Raw genomic sequence first — 15,666 nt, 5'->3', positions numbered from 1 at the left:
TTTTTGAACAGATGAGTGGACCGAGGCTCAGGAAGGGCCATTAATTTACCCGGAGTCAGGGCCAGTAAATGGCAAGTCTGGACTGACAGAGAGGCGCTGTGCACTTCCAGAGCTTGTCCTGCCTGCCTCCTGGGTTCCTGCCAAGGTCAAGTCCAAGTCCCCGGCCTGGGTTCCTCACATCTGCCCACCTCCCCGCAGCCCAACGCTGTTAGCAGGGGTCACTATTCCTGTGTCCTACCTGCAGGTTTCTGCCTCTGGGCCGGTGGGGGCCAGCATCCTGGCAGCCAGCCATCCTGCCTGCCCAGGGCTCAGCCCCAGGCCCCTCCTGCTAAAAGCCTTTCCTGATCCTCGCAGCCCCCTGCCGTCAGGACCTGGGACCCACACTAGGACTGGCGTGTCTCCTCTCCCTGGCGGGACTCTACCTCTGCAAGGAAGGAGGGGGCTTTCTTCTGAGGTTCTCATTCAGGGTAGCCTCTATTTTTTTAAAAAAACAATTTTATTGTTTTTTGGTACCAGGGAATGAACCCAGGGGCACTCAACCACTAAGCTACATCCCCAGCCCCTTTTAAAATATTTTATTTAGAGACAGAGTCTCACTAAGTTGCTTAGGGCCTCACTGAGTTGCTGAGGCTGGCTTTGAACTTGCCATCCTCCTGCCTCAGCCTCCTGAGCCACAGGGATTACAGGTATGTGCCATCATCACGCCAGGCTTCAGAGTCGTCTCTGACAGGGATGTGCCTGGCTATACTCCAGGGAGGGATGAGGTGACTGAATGGGGTTTGAGAAAATATTGGAATTTATTTTATACCTGTTTATCCCTACTTTTAAAAGTGGTATATTTGGGGCTGGGGATGTGGCTCAAGCGGTAGCGCGCTCGCCTGGCATGCGTGCGACCCGGGTTCGATCCTCAGCACCACATACCAACAAAGATGTTGTGTCCGCCGAGAACTAAAAAATAAATATTAAAAATTCTCTCTCTCTCTCCTCTCTCACTCTCTCTTTAAAAAAAAAAAAAAAAAAAAAAGTGGTATATTTGGACAGGCCCGTGGTCATGCTTGACCCCCAGGGGACAAACCTAGTTCCTAGTGAACAGTAGGTGCTCAATACATCTTAAGTCATCTCAGACAGGCACGGGACAATGACAGTGGGTGGGGTTTCTGTGTGGCAGATGCTATGCTCAGCCGGGAGCCGGAGGTGCGTGTGCCCGTGTGAACAGGCGGGACTGGCTGGGCCATGGGTCCAGTCCTGGCGGGGCGAGTCCAGTGGGCACAGCGGGCTGGGGAGGGCTAGGGGTGAGGGCGGCGGGCTCCTGGGCTGGCCCCGTGGCTGTTTGCCGGGCAGCCAGAGTGGAGGGGCTCCTTAGGAAGAAGCCCGCCTGGGACAAGGACAGCACGGGAGCCCCTCATGGGACAGGTGAAGGAGGTGCCCCAGGCTGGAGTGCCTGGCGGAGTCCTGAGCAGGGCAGGAGGACAGGACAGAGTGCTGCCAATGTGGCCCCTGCAGAGGGCCAGGGAGGCAGGGCACCAGGCGGGGGAGAGATGGGCTGAGAGGGTCTAAAGGGACAAACCATTCCCATGACACCTGGCCCTCGGCCAGCACTGCAGGGGGAGCGGGCTGGTGGGGGAGGCCCCTGCCCCAGCAGCTGTCTCTCCCCAGCTCCGCCTACGTCCCAGGGCAGGCCTCATTGAACCAGGTGACACAGACCTCCTGGACTCCACCCTGATGGCTGGGGATGCTCTTGAAAGCACCTGTGTCCCCTGAGCAAGCTCTTCACATGGAGGGGGGCATTACTACCCCAAAAGCAGGAGTCAGACTTTCCGCCAAGTGTCATTTATATGGGCCTCTAAACTGGGCATGTACCTCCTACACACGGCGGAGACCACCCCTCAGGTGTGAGAAAGTACACTGGTGCTTTATTTCTACTTTCAAAAATTGCTATTTGAACCCAGGGGTGCTCTACCACCAAGCCACATGCTCAGCAACAGCCCTCTTCTTATTTAGAGAAAGGGTCTGGTTAAGTTGCTTAGGACCTGAGATGCTGAGGCTGGTCTCCAACTTGCAATCCTCATGCCTCAGCCTCCCGAGTCACTGGAATTACAGCTGTGTGCCACCACACCCACCTTAAGATGGCAATTTTAGTGCATACTTTATCACATACCTATGAGATTAGTACAGTGACCATGTATATAAACTCTAAATAAAATGCCACCTATTGGAGTGTGTGCTTGGATGTTTTTACAGGGTAGAGATGGCATGGGTAACAGTTTAGAGACTTTCAATTTTTTGCAGCCTTATTTATCAACACCTGTGTTTGTTTCTATCTCATAACTGAGGACCTGGAAGCCCAGAAGCACCTGGCCTCCCTGTCAAGGTTGCACAGCGCAGGCAGGACAATAACCCTGGACGGGTCCTGGGTTCCAGGGACTCACCTCATCCTTGTCCACGACCTGGATGAAGAGGGGGAGGGCAAAGCCAACCTGAGCCAGCTCGGTGATGGCCACGCTGTACTCGGAACTGTTGAATTCTGGGGCATTGTCATTGATGTCGATGACCAGGATGTTGAAGGTCGTGGTGACGGTGGCATCAGATGGGGTGCGGTCATCATTCAGTTCTGTGCCCTGAAGACAGAATACCATCCACCAGGTGTAAAGAAGGCCACAATCCCAATATTAGCTACTGTTTACCAAGGACTTTCTCGAATTTAGACACTGATTTAATATGAACCATCTCACCAAATCCTCACTACAGCCCCAGGAAGAAAATTCTACCTTTAGTATCCTCATGTCACTGAGAAGGACATGAGGCTCAGAGAGGTTAAGGAACTTGTACGAGGATGCGCAGCTTTGCAATTCAAACGCAGGCAATAGGATTCTAGAACCGACATGAAGATGAGGTGGACAGGAAGGAAGGGACAGATTTGGGGTTCATCCAAGGGTGGATGGAGATTCTATTCAACTTGGCAGATAATAAAACTGAGGCCAGGAATTTCTGTGCTAAAGGCTGATCGCTGTGGACGGAACGCTGCTAGTTTCAGGGTGAGGTTTGGACTCAGAAACAGATGGACAGATTCACATCTTGGGGGCACCTAACCACTGCACCAGAGCGCCAGGCCCCCAAATACCCTTTCCCAGTTCTGACCCCAAGCTCCAGAAGCGGATTCTCTGGGTGAGACCCAAACAGAGGCTCCCCAGGGGGACTGGATGCACCATCAGTTTGGGGGTCCCATGCCCACATTTTGTAGAAGATGGGAAGACAGTGCGGGGTTCCAGGGAGCTGGAGGCGTGCTGAGGGCCATGCCAAGTAGGATTGACGCATCGAACTTTCGTGCAGGGACTAGGCAGCAGCCCTCTTCCTTGGGAGCTGACCCCTGGCCTCAGCCGGAGGGGTGCAGGACAGGCAGGGAGGCAGGGAGTGGCCGGGCTCTGTGCTGGGGTGGGGCACCCCCACCCTGGCTACCACACCTGAGCGTCAGGGGCGAGAGCTGGGCCGTGGGAAAGCCAGGGCTGGTGGACCGGCGTGGCTCAGCGGTCAAGCTCAAGGGAGGGTGCAGGGTGGGCTGGCCGTCCTGTCCTCCCACACGGATGGGGGCCTCCTTCCCAGGTCCCCAGCCCCAGTCCTTGGACCACCCCCTCCTGTTAATTGATGGTCAGGCTGGGGAGGTCCCCTGTGGCCCAGGAAGGATCCATACCCCTAGATGGGCCTCCTAGGGATGCTCAGCAAGTCATTGATGTTCATTAAAGGGCCACCAGTGGCAGGTGACCGGGTGGGGTGGGGGAGGGGCTGCAGCTTCACAGGGCAGGGACCCCAGCGGCTCTGTCCCCTCCCTAAAGTGCTCCATTTTCTAACCCAGGAAAGGGTAAAACTTAGAAAATGGGACAAAACCCCCCAAACGGAGCCAACTCAAGAATTCAGGTGTCTACAACTGCGATTTGAAACCTTGGCAGGAGGCCGAGCTCAAGATGAGCACCTGGAAGTCCCCTTGTCACTAAGGTGAGGATAAAGTTCCCGGCCTGTGCAGGCGTGGATGCTGGCTGTGAAGTGCCCCGCAGACCTGCCCAGGCACCCGTGATCCCCTCCTGGTGGCCCGTGGGGGTGACCGGGGTCAGTGCCCCGGGGAGGACAGGAATGCTGGACTCTGGGGCCTCTGTCTGAGGCCGCAGCCCCTGGCCCTGCTGGAGGCTGGCCTCCCGGCCTGGGCGGCTCTCCACCTGGGGCACGACCCACCGCGGGGCTCACCTTCACGGTCAGGAGGAAGCCGTGGCTGTACAGGGGGTTCTCGCGGTCCAGCAGGCCGTTCAAGGTCAGCGCCCCGCTGATGTAGTCCAGGGCGAAGATGCTGTTGGTGTTCCCTGCAAGAGAGAGACGGATGCTGTGCCCGGGCCAGGCAGGCAGAGGCAGTGAGGGGCCGTGGCTCCTGTCCCCGTGGCAGGAACCTGGAGCCGTAAGGACGCTGCCTCTGGGGACCCAGAACAGCCAGGGCGCAGGAGGTCCCGTCCAGGGACAGACAGCACGGGCCAGGGCAGGGGGACTCCGGCGTCCTGTGGCCTTCCCGCCCCCTGAGGCAAGGAGAAGGTCCCGGTTGATGGCAGCGTGTCCTCAACACCCAGCGCTGTGCTACTTCCCGACAGAGGGAGCCGCTGAGGGGAGCATCCCAAAGGGAGCGCCGTCGCGGGGACTCCCACCTCGCTTTCTTGCCCTTGTCCATTTTTATGGACAATTTCATTCCAGCCCAATTTTCGGTTTTGGCAACGATGTGATGAGCTTTTTAAATGATAAATACAGCAAGACCACAGCTCAGTTCTAGAAATCAGCATTCTCAGTGCTTACTCGAGTTAGAGACGCATGGGTCAGTGGTGGCTCCGACGGCACCCAAGGCTGGCCTCAAGTGGAGGCCTCTGTCACCCGGATGCCTCCCCTCTGCAGGCACCCCAAGCCTCACCCTTGTTTCCTCAGTTCCCAAATCCCACGCTCGGTCCTGCCTCTGGTCTTTCAGCATCCAGTGTCCTTTTTTTTGGCGAGGGGGAGTCCTGGGATTGAACTCAGGGACCCTTAGCCACTGAGCCCCCTCCCCAGCCCTATTTTGTATTTTATTAGAGACAGGGTCTCACTGAGTTGCTCAGCGCCTTGCTGAGTCGCTGAGGCTGGCTTTGAACTTGTGATCCTCCTGCCTCAGCCTCCCGAGCCTCCAGGATTCCAGGCCTGTGCTGCCGCGCCGGGCTCATTGTCTTCTCTCAGCCTCCCCCTCCAGTCCTCCCAGGTCAGCGACAGCCTCTCCTGCTCCCCCAGGAAGGCCATTCTTCCTTCTCCAGCCGACCCCTTCTGGCCCTGCAGGCAGGAGTAGCTTCTGCTCTGTGACAATTCCCCGGGTGCTTCCTGCGTGTTAATCCCATTTTCCTGCCTGGCCTAGAAGCTCCCCAAAGATGGGGCTTTTCACAGCTGTCCCTCAAGGTACCTGGCCAATGCTGGCACGTGGTGGCATCCGTGTGGCTGAAGGATGGCTGCTCCCAAGGCCTCCTGGGCCTGCCCTGCCCACTCCAGCCCTGGCGCTTACTGCACACTCCCACCAGGCTCTGAGGTCCTCCTAGGCAAAGCTGGATGCCATTCTTCTTCCTCCTTCACTGACCATTTGCTGGATCATTCACAGGCTCCCTCCATTCAGCCACAGACTCAGGCCACCCCTGGCCAGGCCCTGAGCCAGGCATGGTAAATGCAAAAGTCTGTGCCAGGGATCCCGACACTGAAGTACGTGCCACCTGGGAGGGAGCCCTGGCACCCGGGAGACTTAGTTGTCTGAGGTCACAGAGGAAGGCTGAAGAAGGAAGGCTACCGGAGGAGCAGCAGAATGCCCTGCACCACTTGTGAGCTGTGTGACCCTGGACAACTCACCTAACCTCTCTGTACCTTGATTTTCTCATCCATATAACAGGGATAAGGACGGCCTCTATAGCACAGGTTGTGGGTGAAATGAGGGTGAAAGTTGCATTCTCTGGCTTAGAGTGGTTCCTGGCACAGTAAGTGCTTGGTAAGTGTAACCCTTGCTGTTGTCTGAGCTGGGCCCTGGGGTACAGGGAGGACTGGGACGAAAGATGGATGGACAGTGGGTCCATGGGGGAGAAGCAGCGCCCAAGCCTTCAGCCACGCACGGAGCCGCTGCCCCTCCTGCTCGTCCCCACCCTGGCTCCACAGGGACCTGCACATGGCAGGGTCAGCCAGGGAAAGTCCAGAGCAGACCACTTCCTCTTCCAACTCCAGACTTCCAAACGGGGCTGTGCATGCCAGCCTGTGCCCAGTTGCCTGCCCATGCCAGGGGGCCCTCCCCTACCTGGGCCAGGGCTACGGTCCTCTTGGTCCACCGCAGGTATTGGCCAGGCAGGGGACAGGCTGCTGAGGACCATGGAGCTCCTTCAGGCTTCATGCCACTCGGACGGTGGGCTTTGGGGACTCTGGCCTGGGCTAGGCCCAGAAGGGGATGCCCCTCCAGTAAATGCAGGAGGAGAAGGGAGTTTCTTTAGCTGGGAATTTTTCAGGGGGGACATCAAGGGTGGGTCCTTTCAGCTAGCCAGCCACAGCTTTAGCAATTAGTATGCTGTCCTCTGTGCCAGGGACACGCTCCCTGGGGAGGGCAGCCCTTGACCTTGCTCACAGTGCAGACTGGCCAGGGCTGAGGTGGGGTGGAGCAGGGGTGGCACTGGGCCCTGGAGGGGGCTGGTCCTCTGAGCCCCAGGCAGAGCTGGAGGGCCACCCTGAGGCCTTCTGCCCCCCACTACCCCAGCACAGCTCCCCTCCCCAGGCCCCACATCCAGCATCCTGTCGGTACAGATTCAGTACAGATTTTATTTTCATATAAATTTTTTCTTTCCAATAAAGGAATCTATCAAATGTTTAACTAAATGTGATTCCATTTTTCTTTGTAAGATTTTTTTCCTATAAATCATTCACAAACCAGAGGCCTTTGCTGAATGACTTGTTTCAACATTCGGTTGGGAAATGGAGCCTGGGACACTCCTCATGACACCCACGCCCCGTTCATGGTCAGGTTGCTCACCCCTGACCTGACTCCACCCAGAACCTGAGTCCAGGACGTAAATCACCCTCCCCACCGAGCCCCTCTCCACAGCCCTGCAGGCCCACGGTCTCCCAGTAGCACTCATTCATACAAGCTTGGGGACCCTCCCCGACACCCTGTGTGTGTGCACACACATGTGCATATGTGTGCTTTTTAACTTCTATCACGCGTCCATCTTCCCGCCTCCTGCCAGGCACGTGTGACATACTCCCAGAACCAACAGCCAGAACAGGCTACACCCGGGGAGCTGGCAGGGCCACCCGAGTGAGGCACTGACTTGGAGGCTGCTACAGTTACCATGGCAACGACAGCATTCACTGGGATGCAGCCCAGCTCAGGCAGGGGCAGGAGAGGAGCCCTGTGCCCTGAGCAGCAAAGGCCAAGGGCATGACGGACTCCAAGATTCATTGATTAGTTCACTGACTCGTTCCTCCAAGTTCCTATGAGCACCCTCTGCGAGTAGGGTGCTGGGGAATCAGTGGAGAAGAGCAGGCGAGGTGCGCGCCTTGGGCCACACATCCCCACAGAATCATGCTACTGAAAGCGGGAGCATTTGCCAGGCTGAGGCCCAGAAGAGCAGCAGAGCAGACAGGTGGTGGGGATTCTGCCCTCGGGAAGCCACCACAAGGGTTCAGACCACAGGTCTGCTACCAGCTGTGTGAACCTGGCTAGTTATTACCACGTCTGGGCCTCAGTTTCCTATTCTGTAATTCCAGGGTGACAACAGGACCCACCCCAGAGATGGAAGGAGTTGAGACAGTACCTGGCCTGCTGAGCGCTCTCCACCAATGCTGGAAGCCTGTACTATACCAAGACAGTGCCACCTGTCCACTCCTTCCTACCTCCACAGAGCCTAGGTATAAAGCCCGCCAGAGACCCTGAGCCAGCCACCTACTCACGCTTGCCAGGATGGCTTCTAAGTGGGGCTCCTGTTGACCAGTCGGCTGCCCTGAGGCCACGGCAGGCCACCCTCAGGCCCAAGGGCATTGGCCCCGGCTCTGCCCCTGATCCCTCCAGCACCCTGGGCAGGTCACCATTTCCTTGCCTGGCTCTAGCCCCTCATTCCAGACTCCCACTCCTCCCGGCCTGGGGTCTGGGGGCTTGGCAGTCATACCTCAAGTGTCCTTGTGATCCTGGAAAGTGACACCACCACGTCAGCCCTCTGGTCTCCAAACTCCGTATCCAAGTCCCAGGGGGACTGGGGATAGGGAGGAGGGTCTCAGGAGGGTCGCCTTTCACCTGTTCCATCCTCACTGCTGAGCAGAGAGACAGCTGCTTCTCCTGGGTGGACAGACGCTGTCCAGGAGTAAGTGTTGGGTTCCAGGCAGGGAGGGGCTCCTGGGGTGCAGGGAGGGGCCAGGCTTTTACTGCCTGTGGATTCTGGTCACTGGAGACTGGAAGCATCACAAAAGAGAAAAGCAGGTCATCACTGGCCCTGCTGGGTTTCCTGGGGAGAGACGCCTTCCTCTAGGAGTTTCAGATTCGAAAGAGAGGGGTCCAGAGGAGTGAACTCACATCTACACCAGCAGGAGAGCCTGGAGCGGGTATCACCCGGTGGCAGAGAGGGCAGCCCATGGTACAAAGTTATAGGTAGAGAGGAAGAATGAACTGTAGTATCCCATGGCACAGCAAGGTGACCTTGGACAACAGTGTTTCAAAATAGTTAGAAGACTTTGAGTGATAAATGGTGGAGGTAATGGATATGCTAATTACCCACATTTGATGATCCTTATACAAATATGCATGAAGCAAAACATCACCGAGTACCCCCATAAATATACACACTTATATATCAAAACAAAGATTAAAAAACCTTAAAAAGAGAGATCCCTAGAGGAAAAGCATTATCACTTTGGAAAGTTCTGGATAAATTCCCCCCTGAGAGTTGAACACAGCAGCAAAATGCCCACCTGGAGTGTCTTCCAGGTATGGAGGATGCGGCCTGCAGTGGGGGACCAGAGCCCTCAGCACAGGGGTGTCCATGACATACCTAGGGCACTGAGGATGCGTGGCCAGGCAGGGCTGGGCTCCGTGGAGGGGTGTTTGGGACACAGCCAAGGAGACAGGGGCCGTGGTCTCCTGGGTAGGAGGCCACAAGCCTAGTGCAGTGCCTGGAGGGAGGAAGGGCCGGTCCTGACCAGGATGGTGAGCAGAGAGGCTCGGGACAGCCGGCCAAGGCCCCCGAGGGGCGCTTCAGACGCCCCCAGAGTGGGACTCAGATCCCGAGGGCGGTGGCCCCGCAGTGGGGACTTCGCGGTGTGGAAAACCAGGCGAGGGGCGTGGTGGCCGCTAGGGGGCGCGGCGGAGCCAGGCAAGGGCCGGGCTGGTCCCTGGACGGCGGAGGGCGGGGAAGGGGCGAAGGGCGCGGGCAGGAGGCCCTGGACGGCGGGGCTGCAGGGGACGGCGGGGCTGCTGGGGGCAGACGGCAGACTCGCGGGGAGGGCTCTCATGGGGCCACCGGGCCAGGGGAGCCTCCCGCCCCGTCCAGCCGCCGGCTCCCCCGCTCCCGCCCGGCTCCCCAGGGCCCCTCTCCCACGTGGCTCCCTCGTTATCTCGCCCGCAGCATCTTGACCCGCATCAGGTCTGGGCAAGAGCCGTTCAGTGAGCGGCTGATGGTGCGTGTGGGAACACAGGCTGATGACTTTGAATTGCTTTGTCTGCTCGGCTGGGCTGACAGCGCTGCGACCTGCCTTGGAGTTAAAGGGAAAGGCAAGCCTCCACCTCGGAGCGCGGCCTGTCAGGATCCTATGGCCCCGGCCACCAGAAGCCCATCGCCATCTCCTGACCAAAGGTTCTGCTGTCTCCTGCTCCTCTAGGCCCCAGAGTGGTGGGCTGCCCTGTGCCTGGGCTTCCTGGGCTTCCCTGGCTTCCTTAATGGGGCCCTGAGGGTGAGGGCTGGGGTCGCACACGTCTGTCTGCTGTTCCCAGAAGGATGCTCACTATACGTGTGTGGGAGGGTCTGAAGTTGGCCTCTTCCTTTGCAGCAGTTCGAGATGACCAGTCACACACAGGTGGTGGCACCCCGGGGCCTATCCCTGTGCTGAGCTGTGGGGGAGAGGAAGGAAGCAAGCAGCAGCTTCTGAGGCCAGTCCCTTCCTCTGGGCCTGGGCATGCACCCTTCAAAGGCCAGTCCCTGAGTGGAGGCAGAGGCTGGAGGAGATGGCCTGAGAGGCCCGATTCCCCCACCTCTCTGCTGTGCTCGCCTGGACCAACCCAGGGAAGGAGTGGAACTGGGATGGGCGCTCCCCTCCTCCAATGCCTTCTCCTAGTCTCGTTCTGGGCCTGGGGTCTGTTACATCCACAAGCAGCACCCGCCACCCAGCATCAAGCTGCAGGATGAGAAGAAGGTGCCAAGGGTAGCTCCGCCCCTTACCAACTGCAAGACTCCTGCAACAGCTCATTCCTTTGAGCCAAGCCCCTGACTGTCAAGTTCGGGTTATGGTTCCTCCCTACGGGTTGAGAGGGCCAGATGTGACCATGTAGGTAGAGCACTCACTGTGGACCAGGCAGAGAATCAGACCACATAAGTCCCCACAGTGGCCCATGTTGGCAGAGTGGCAAGGGCCCCATCACATGCTGAGTTCTTGCCTTGTGTTGTGCGGTGTTCTATAGGTATGCCCCTCCCAGCCTGCACAAACCACCCTCGGGACGGGGACTACTACCCCATTTTAGAGATGATGAAACTGAGGCCCAGAGAGGTTAAGGATCACTGGAATCCAGGTGGTGTGGGGTAGAGCACAACAGCCCTGCTTTCATGAAGCTGAAGACCTCTGGTTGGATCCAGAGGCCAGCGACATGCCTCTCCCCAGCCACGTGCGAGCACTAAGCAGCTTTGCATGAGCGATCTCAGCCACTTGGGCCCCGGGCAGCCCGGCCTGCAGAGCTACTGCTGTCCACGGGAACCACGTCTTTTTGATTGGTATAGAACTTTATCACTGCATCATGAAAATTAGGAGTCGGACTGAGACATGGCTTTGAGCAACAAAGCTTATGAATTAAAAATTGTCACTCACCTGCCTGCTGACAAAGAGGGCCTGCGTCCTGGGTGGCAGCTGGACAGGCATGCATTCAACAGCTCTATGACCGACATATGGCAGCCAGCGGCGTGGGCAGCCCCGGCTTCCAGCCTGGGGGGGCCGGCCGAGAGCTTGCTGCCCTCCTCCAGGCCCCGGTGGGTGAAGCCCACCCCTCCCCAAAGCTCAAGCCACCTCCTGCTCTTTGCTGGCCTCCCCTTCTGTATTCAGGTGTCAGCTCAAATGTCACTCCATGGAGCAGTCCTCCTTAATCCCTATCACTCTCTAGCCCATTATCCTCTTTTCTTTCTTTCAAAGTGCTTCGACTTTTTGAACATCTCTTTTCATCTGTTTATAAGTGTCTTATCGTTTGTCCCTCCGGACTGAAATGTAAGCCCCTGGGGGCGGGGACCAGGTGAATGCTCAGCCGATACATAGTAGATGATCAATAAATGCTTTTTGAATAAATGGATGCATGGGCTGAAGCAAAAATGTCTAGGGGCCATCCTGAGGCTAGTGTCAAAGGCTATCAAGCAGATGATCCTGGGGTGACTCATGATGTCGCATGTCATAGAGACACCAGGACTGTGCAGGGCCTATAAGAGGGATTGGCCAATTAGGAATTGCAGTGGGGGCTCTCCTTCCCTCCCCATGCAGCCACGGGGACGTGTCTGAATGGAGCTGTCTCATTAATCACACTCACCACTGTCCAGTCAGGGGAAGCCACCTTCGTGGCCCCTTGGAACACAGGAGAATTGCTGTCTGCTCTTCTAGAGCTTTCGCACGGGGACGGCTCCCATCAAGCTCACTTAAACCAACAAATGATTACCTCTCCTAATAGGACTACAAGCCCGACTCTGATTCATCTGCTAATAACCGGCTCCAACTGATGAAGCATTAACCTGAGTAGCCAAGGAGAGTCAAGCCTATTATGTCAGGATCGCTGAGGGTCAGGCCACGCTCCTCTCACCCACAGGGAGCGCTGCGCCTGTCTCTGCAAACCGGGGAGCCTCAGAGAGGCCCCAGTCCTCTGAGGATACTTTAATGAGGACAAGCAAGACATCACCAGGGACTATGGCTGGAATTGCAGTCTCTCTGTTGTCCCCAAATCCTTTCCCTTTCATGGAGGAGATTTTTCTAAAGGGAGTGACCACAGATGTGCCCACATATGCAGCCACCAGCATGCTCGGCACAGTGCTGATAAGGGAAATTGGGAACAACCTACATGTCCAACAATAGGGGATTGGTTAAATAATTTATGTCATGAAATTCAGGCAGCTGCTAAAACATTGCAGAAGTTTGTGACTTAAAGAGAGAGAAGCTTTAAATATGCTAGACAAAAGAGTCATAAAACAGGTCGGGTGCAGTGGCACATGCCTGTAATCCTAGCGGTTCAGGAGGCTGAGGCAGGAGGATTGCGAGTTCAAAGCTAGCTTCAGCAAAAGCCAGGTGCGAAGCAACTCAGTGAGACCCTGTCTCTAATAAAATACAAAACAGGACTGGGGATGTGGCTCAGTGGCTGTGTAAACAACATAGTTCTGGAAGGTACAATCCTTGGTGGTGTTGTAGTTTGAAAAGTGAATGCACAGAGAAAGAAAGGGAATGTGAACTGACTGTAACGTGCCTTATCCCTGAGGACGGGCACCAGGGCAGGGCTCCCCATCTCAGCCCTGCTGATGCAGGGGGGGGTCTGTGGTAGGGACTGTGCTGTGCCTGGCAGCAGCCCCCTGGACGCAGAAGCATGGTTCCCCCAGCTGGGACAAAAAGTCTCCAGACTTATTTACATTGGTGCTGGGATTGAATCCGGAGTGCCTTGCCACGGGGCCACATCCCAGCCCTTTTTATTTTGAGACAGGGAGGGTCTGGCTAGGTTGCCTGGGCTGGCCTGGAACTTGTGATCCTCCTGCCTCAGCCTCCTGAGTAACAGGCCAGCACCACCTCTTAGGCAAATTGACTCATTTGAATGAGCCATTCCCTCCCACTTGGGTGGCCATCGTCCTTAACAGCAAGTCACTGAATTTATTCCCCTGAGGACAGGGATCTTTCCTGCCTTGGTCACCATTTTATCAGCCAGGATGAAGGTGAGGAGTTGGCCAAGCACCTAAGACCCCCAAGAGGCCCAATCTGGGGGCAGGATCAGGCCCTGCGTGCGTCCTGTGGGGGAGCAGCTCCGGCAGCTGGGCATGGTGGCCAGTGCTTGGGTAGGACAGCAGGGGCGTGCCTGCCAGGCAAGCAGGAGTGTGACGGGGCAGGAGGACCAGCACACCCCAGGTGTGACAGAGTCCCAGGACACAGGTCAGGAGAGGCCGCAGGAGGTGGCGGTCTCAAGTGTCAAGTGCCTGGGGTCTGCCTGCCAGCAGGGGGCAGTGAGGAGTCCTGGGACCCGGCAGCTGGAGGAAGGAGGGCTGTGGTGATGTAGCTAGAAGAAGGGCACTGGCCAGGGCCAGCGTTCACTGTGGCCGCTATGGGCCACGCAAGGTTCTGCACACGGTCATCACCACCGCTGTTCCCATTGCTCTTCCCATCTTACAGATGACAAGACTGAGGCAGAGAGATGAGGCGATTTGCTCAAGTCACACTGCAGCTGAGAGGCAGAGCCAGGATTCCAGGCCAGAGCCTGCAGGCTAGTGCCCGCCCCAGCTGCCCTGATTGACAGGAGGACAGGGGCTTCTGCCTCCTGACACCGCGTTCTGCATGTTTGTTCACACACACGCTCTCGCCAGATGGTCCACGTGCCCACGAGGCCTGCACGGCACCCATTTATCCAGTGGTGAGACCAAGGCTCAGTCAGGAGAGGTGACATGTCCAGGACACATGGTAGCCGGTGTGGGGCAGGATGATGAGGTCTAGGCCAGCCTCAGCAACTTAGCAAGACCCTGTCTCTAAATAAAAAAATAACAGGGCTGGGGTGTGGCTCAGTGGTCAAGCGCCCCTGGGTTCAATCCACAGTGCCATTAAAGGAAAAAAAAAGACACATGGTTACTTAGTGACCTTGCTGGGCTTAGCACGGGGCCTCTGGGTCCCAGGTGGCCCCTGGCTGCCCACGTGCAGAATGTCCTGGGTGGATGGTGCTCCTGTGGCAGCCGGGCGGAGGCGGGCGGGCAGGCGAGGGGCAGGCAGGGGCAGGCAGGGGCAGGCAGGGGCAGGCGAGGGGAGCAGGGCGGCAGATCCCTCTGGGCCACCTGCTCACCTGCCTGCACCTGCTTCCCTCCAGGCCTGGAGCAGGTGGGCCCAGAACACCCTCGTCCCCCTCAGCGGGGTCTCTCCTTAGGCCCGGCCCCGAGGCCGTCTGCTCGGCCGCCTCCAGAGCCCACATAACTCTCGCGAGCTTGGCACCCGGGACAGGTCAGGGCTCGGGGAGATTTACGGCTCCGATAAAGCCATCTCAGCCCTCGCATAAGCAGCACTTGATATTTGATGATCTGAAAGGCCTTGTCCTGAGGGAGAGGGCAAGGGGGAGGGAGGGGAGACACTTAGGAAAACAAAGAGCACGGTGATCAGATGCCCAAGGAGAAGGAGGCCCAGGAGGACATGCTGTCTATCATCCTGACTGCGTGTCCCCACCCCACTGCGGGGCTCCATGCAACGGGATAGAGGAAACACAGGCCCAGGCGCGGAGCTTCTGCAGGGGGTGTGGGCACCAGAGACCACCTTATTGGGCCCTCTGCACAGGGCACAGGGTGGAGGTGGGGCGGGGAGACCCTCAGGGAACGCACCACCTAACGTCCACCCTCAGGGGAAGGACAAGGCACATGTATGAAGCAGCTGACTGAAGAACCCATAAAGGACTGGGTGTAAAATTCAGAGACTAAATTCATGCTTTGGGGCTTGTGGGCCTCTCTGAGCCTCCGTTTCCTCATTGGGGGTGAGAATGTCTGTCCTGCTCACAGGGGTGTTTGGAGGTTCACTGAGATAAGAGGTCTGAAAATGCTTTGCAAACTCTCAAGGGCTGAGCCAACATCAGGTACCATCAAGGCCGCGGACCAGGCGCCTGGGGGCGAGGTGGGGCAGGTGGGATGCGATGCCGGTTTGTGGACAAGGCTTGTTGGCGCCCCTGAGCCTCCCTTCCAGTGGAGCTTTGGCATCAGAGGGCCTGAGTTTGAATCCCAGGGCCACCACTTCCGGCCACGGGGTGTGGGCAGGAGCTTCCCCGGGGCCTGTTCCCTCACCTGCTGATCAGCATCTGCCTCTGAGTCTCTGGGAGCGAGAGCTGGGGCAGAGCGGCCACCTTATCTGCCACCTCCCCTCTGGAGCGCTGGTCCCCAGGCCCACACCACCCCTCCCACCCCGAGCACAGCAAGTTCCAGAGGAAATGACTTTCAAGTCTGGGGAAGGAGAGCCATCACACACACCTTGAGCCCGGTAATTTATGAATCAAATTGTGCTCCGTCAGGGCTCCGCTGCCCAGAATAGATGTGGTCAGATGAGGTTCAGGGAGCGGCCCCCGACGAGTTATCTTCATAGAGGCTGGCCACCAGCTGGCAGGCCGGGCTGCTGCGACCTTGAGGGACTTCAGGGCCCCTCGGCCTCAGCCCTGTTCCCAGTCTGCAGAGAAGACAGACCTGCCTGGGGCTCAGGGGACAGCAG

At 57.6% G+C, this 15,666-nt stretch overlaps 1 protein-coding gene across 1 annotated transcript in view; it reads right to left on the bottom strand.

Annotated features, from left to right (window-relative positions):
- Cdh23 (cadherin related 23) overlaps positions 1 to 15,666 on the bottom strand; it is a 338,545-nt gene that overhangs the window by 171,773 nt on the left and 151,106 nt on the right. Inside the window, exons 9-10 of the mRNA XM_026405783.2 lie at positions 4,237 to 4,349; positions 2,430 to 2,618 (exon numbers count right to left, since the gene is read on the bottom strand). Of these exons, the coding sequence (XP_026261568.2) occupies positions 2,430 to 2,618; positions 4,237 to 4,349 (302 nt within the window). The remainder of the gene's footprint in view (positions 1 to 2,429; positions 2,619 to 4,236; positions 4,350 to 15,666) is intronic.

This window comes from Urocitellus parryii, chromosome 5 (assembly GCF_045843805.1).
Source record: "Urocitellus parryii isolate mUroPar1 chromosome 5, mUroPar1.hap1, whole genome shotgun sequence".
In the NCBI taxonomy this organism is placed as follows: domain Eukaryota; kingdom Metazoa; phylum Chordata; class Mammalia; order Rodentia; family Sciuridae; genus Urocitellus; species Urocitellus parryii.
This window is presented reverse-complemented; position numbering and strand designations above follow the sequence as displayed.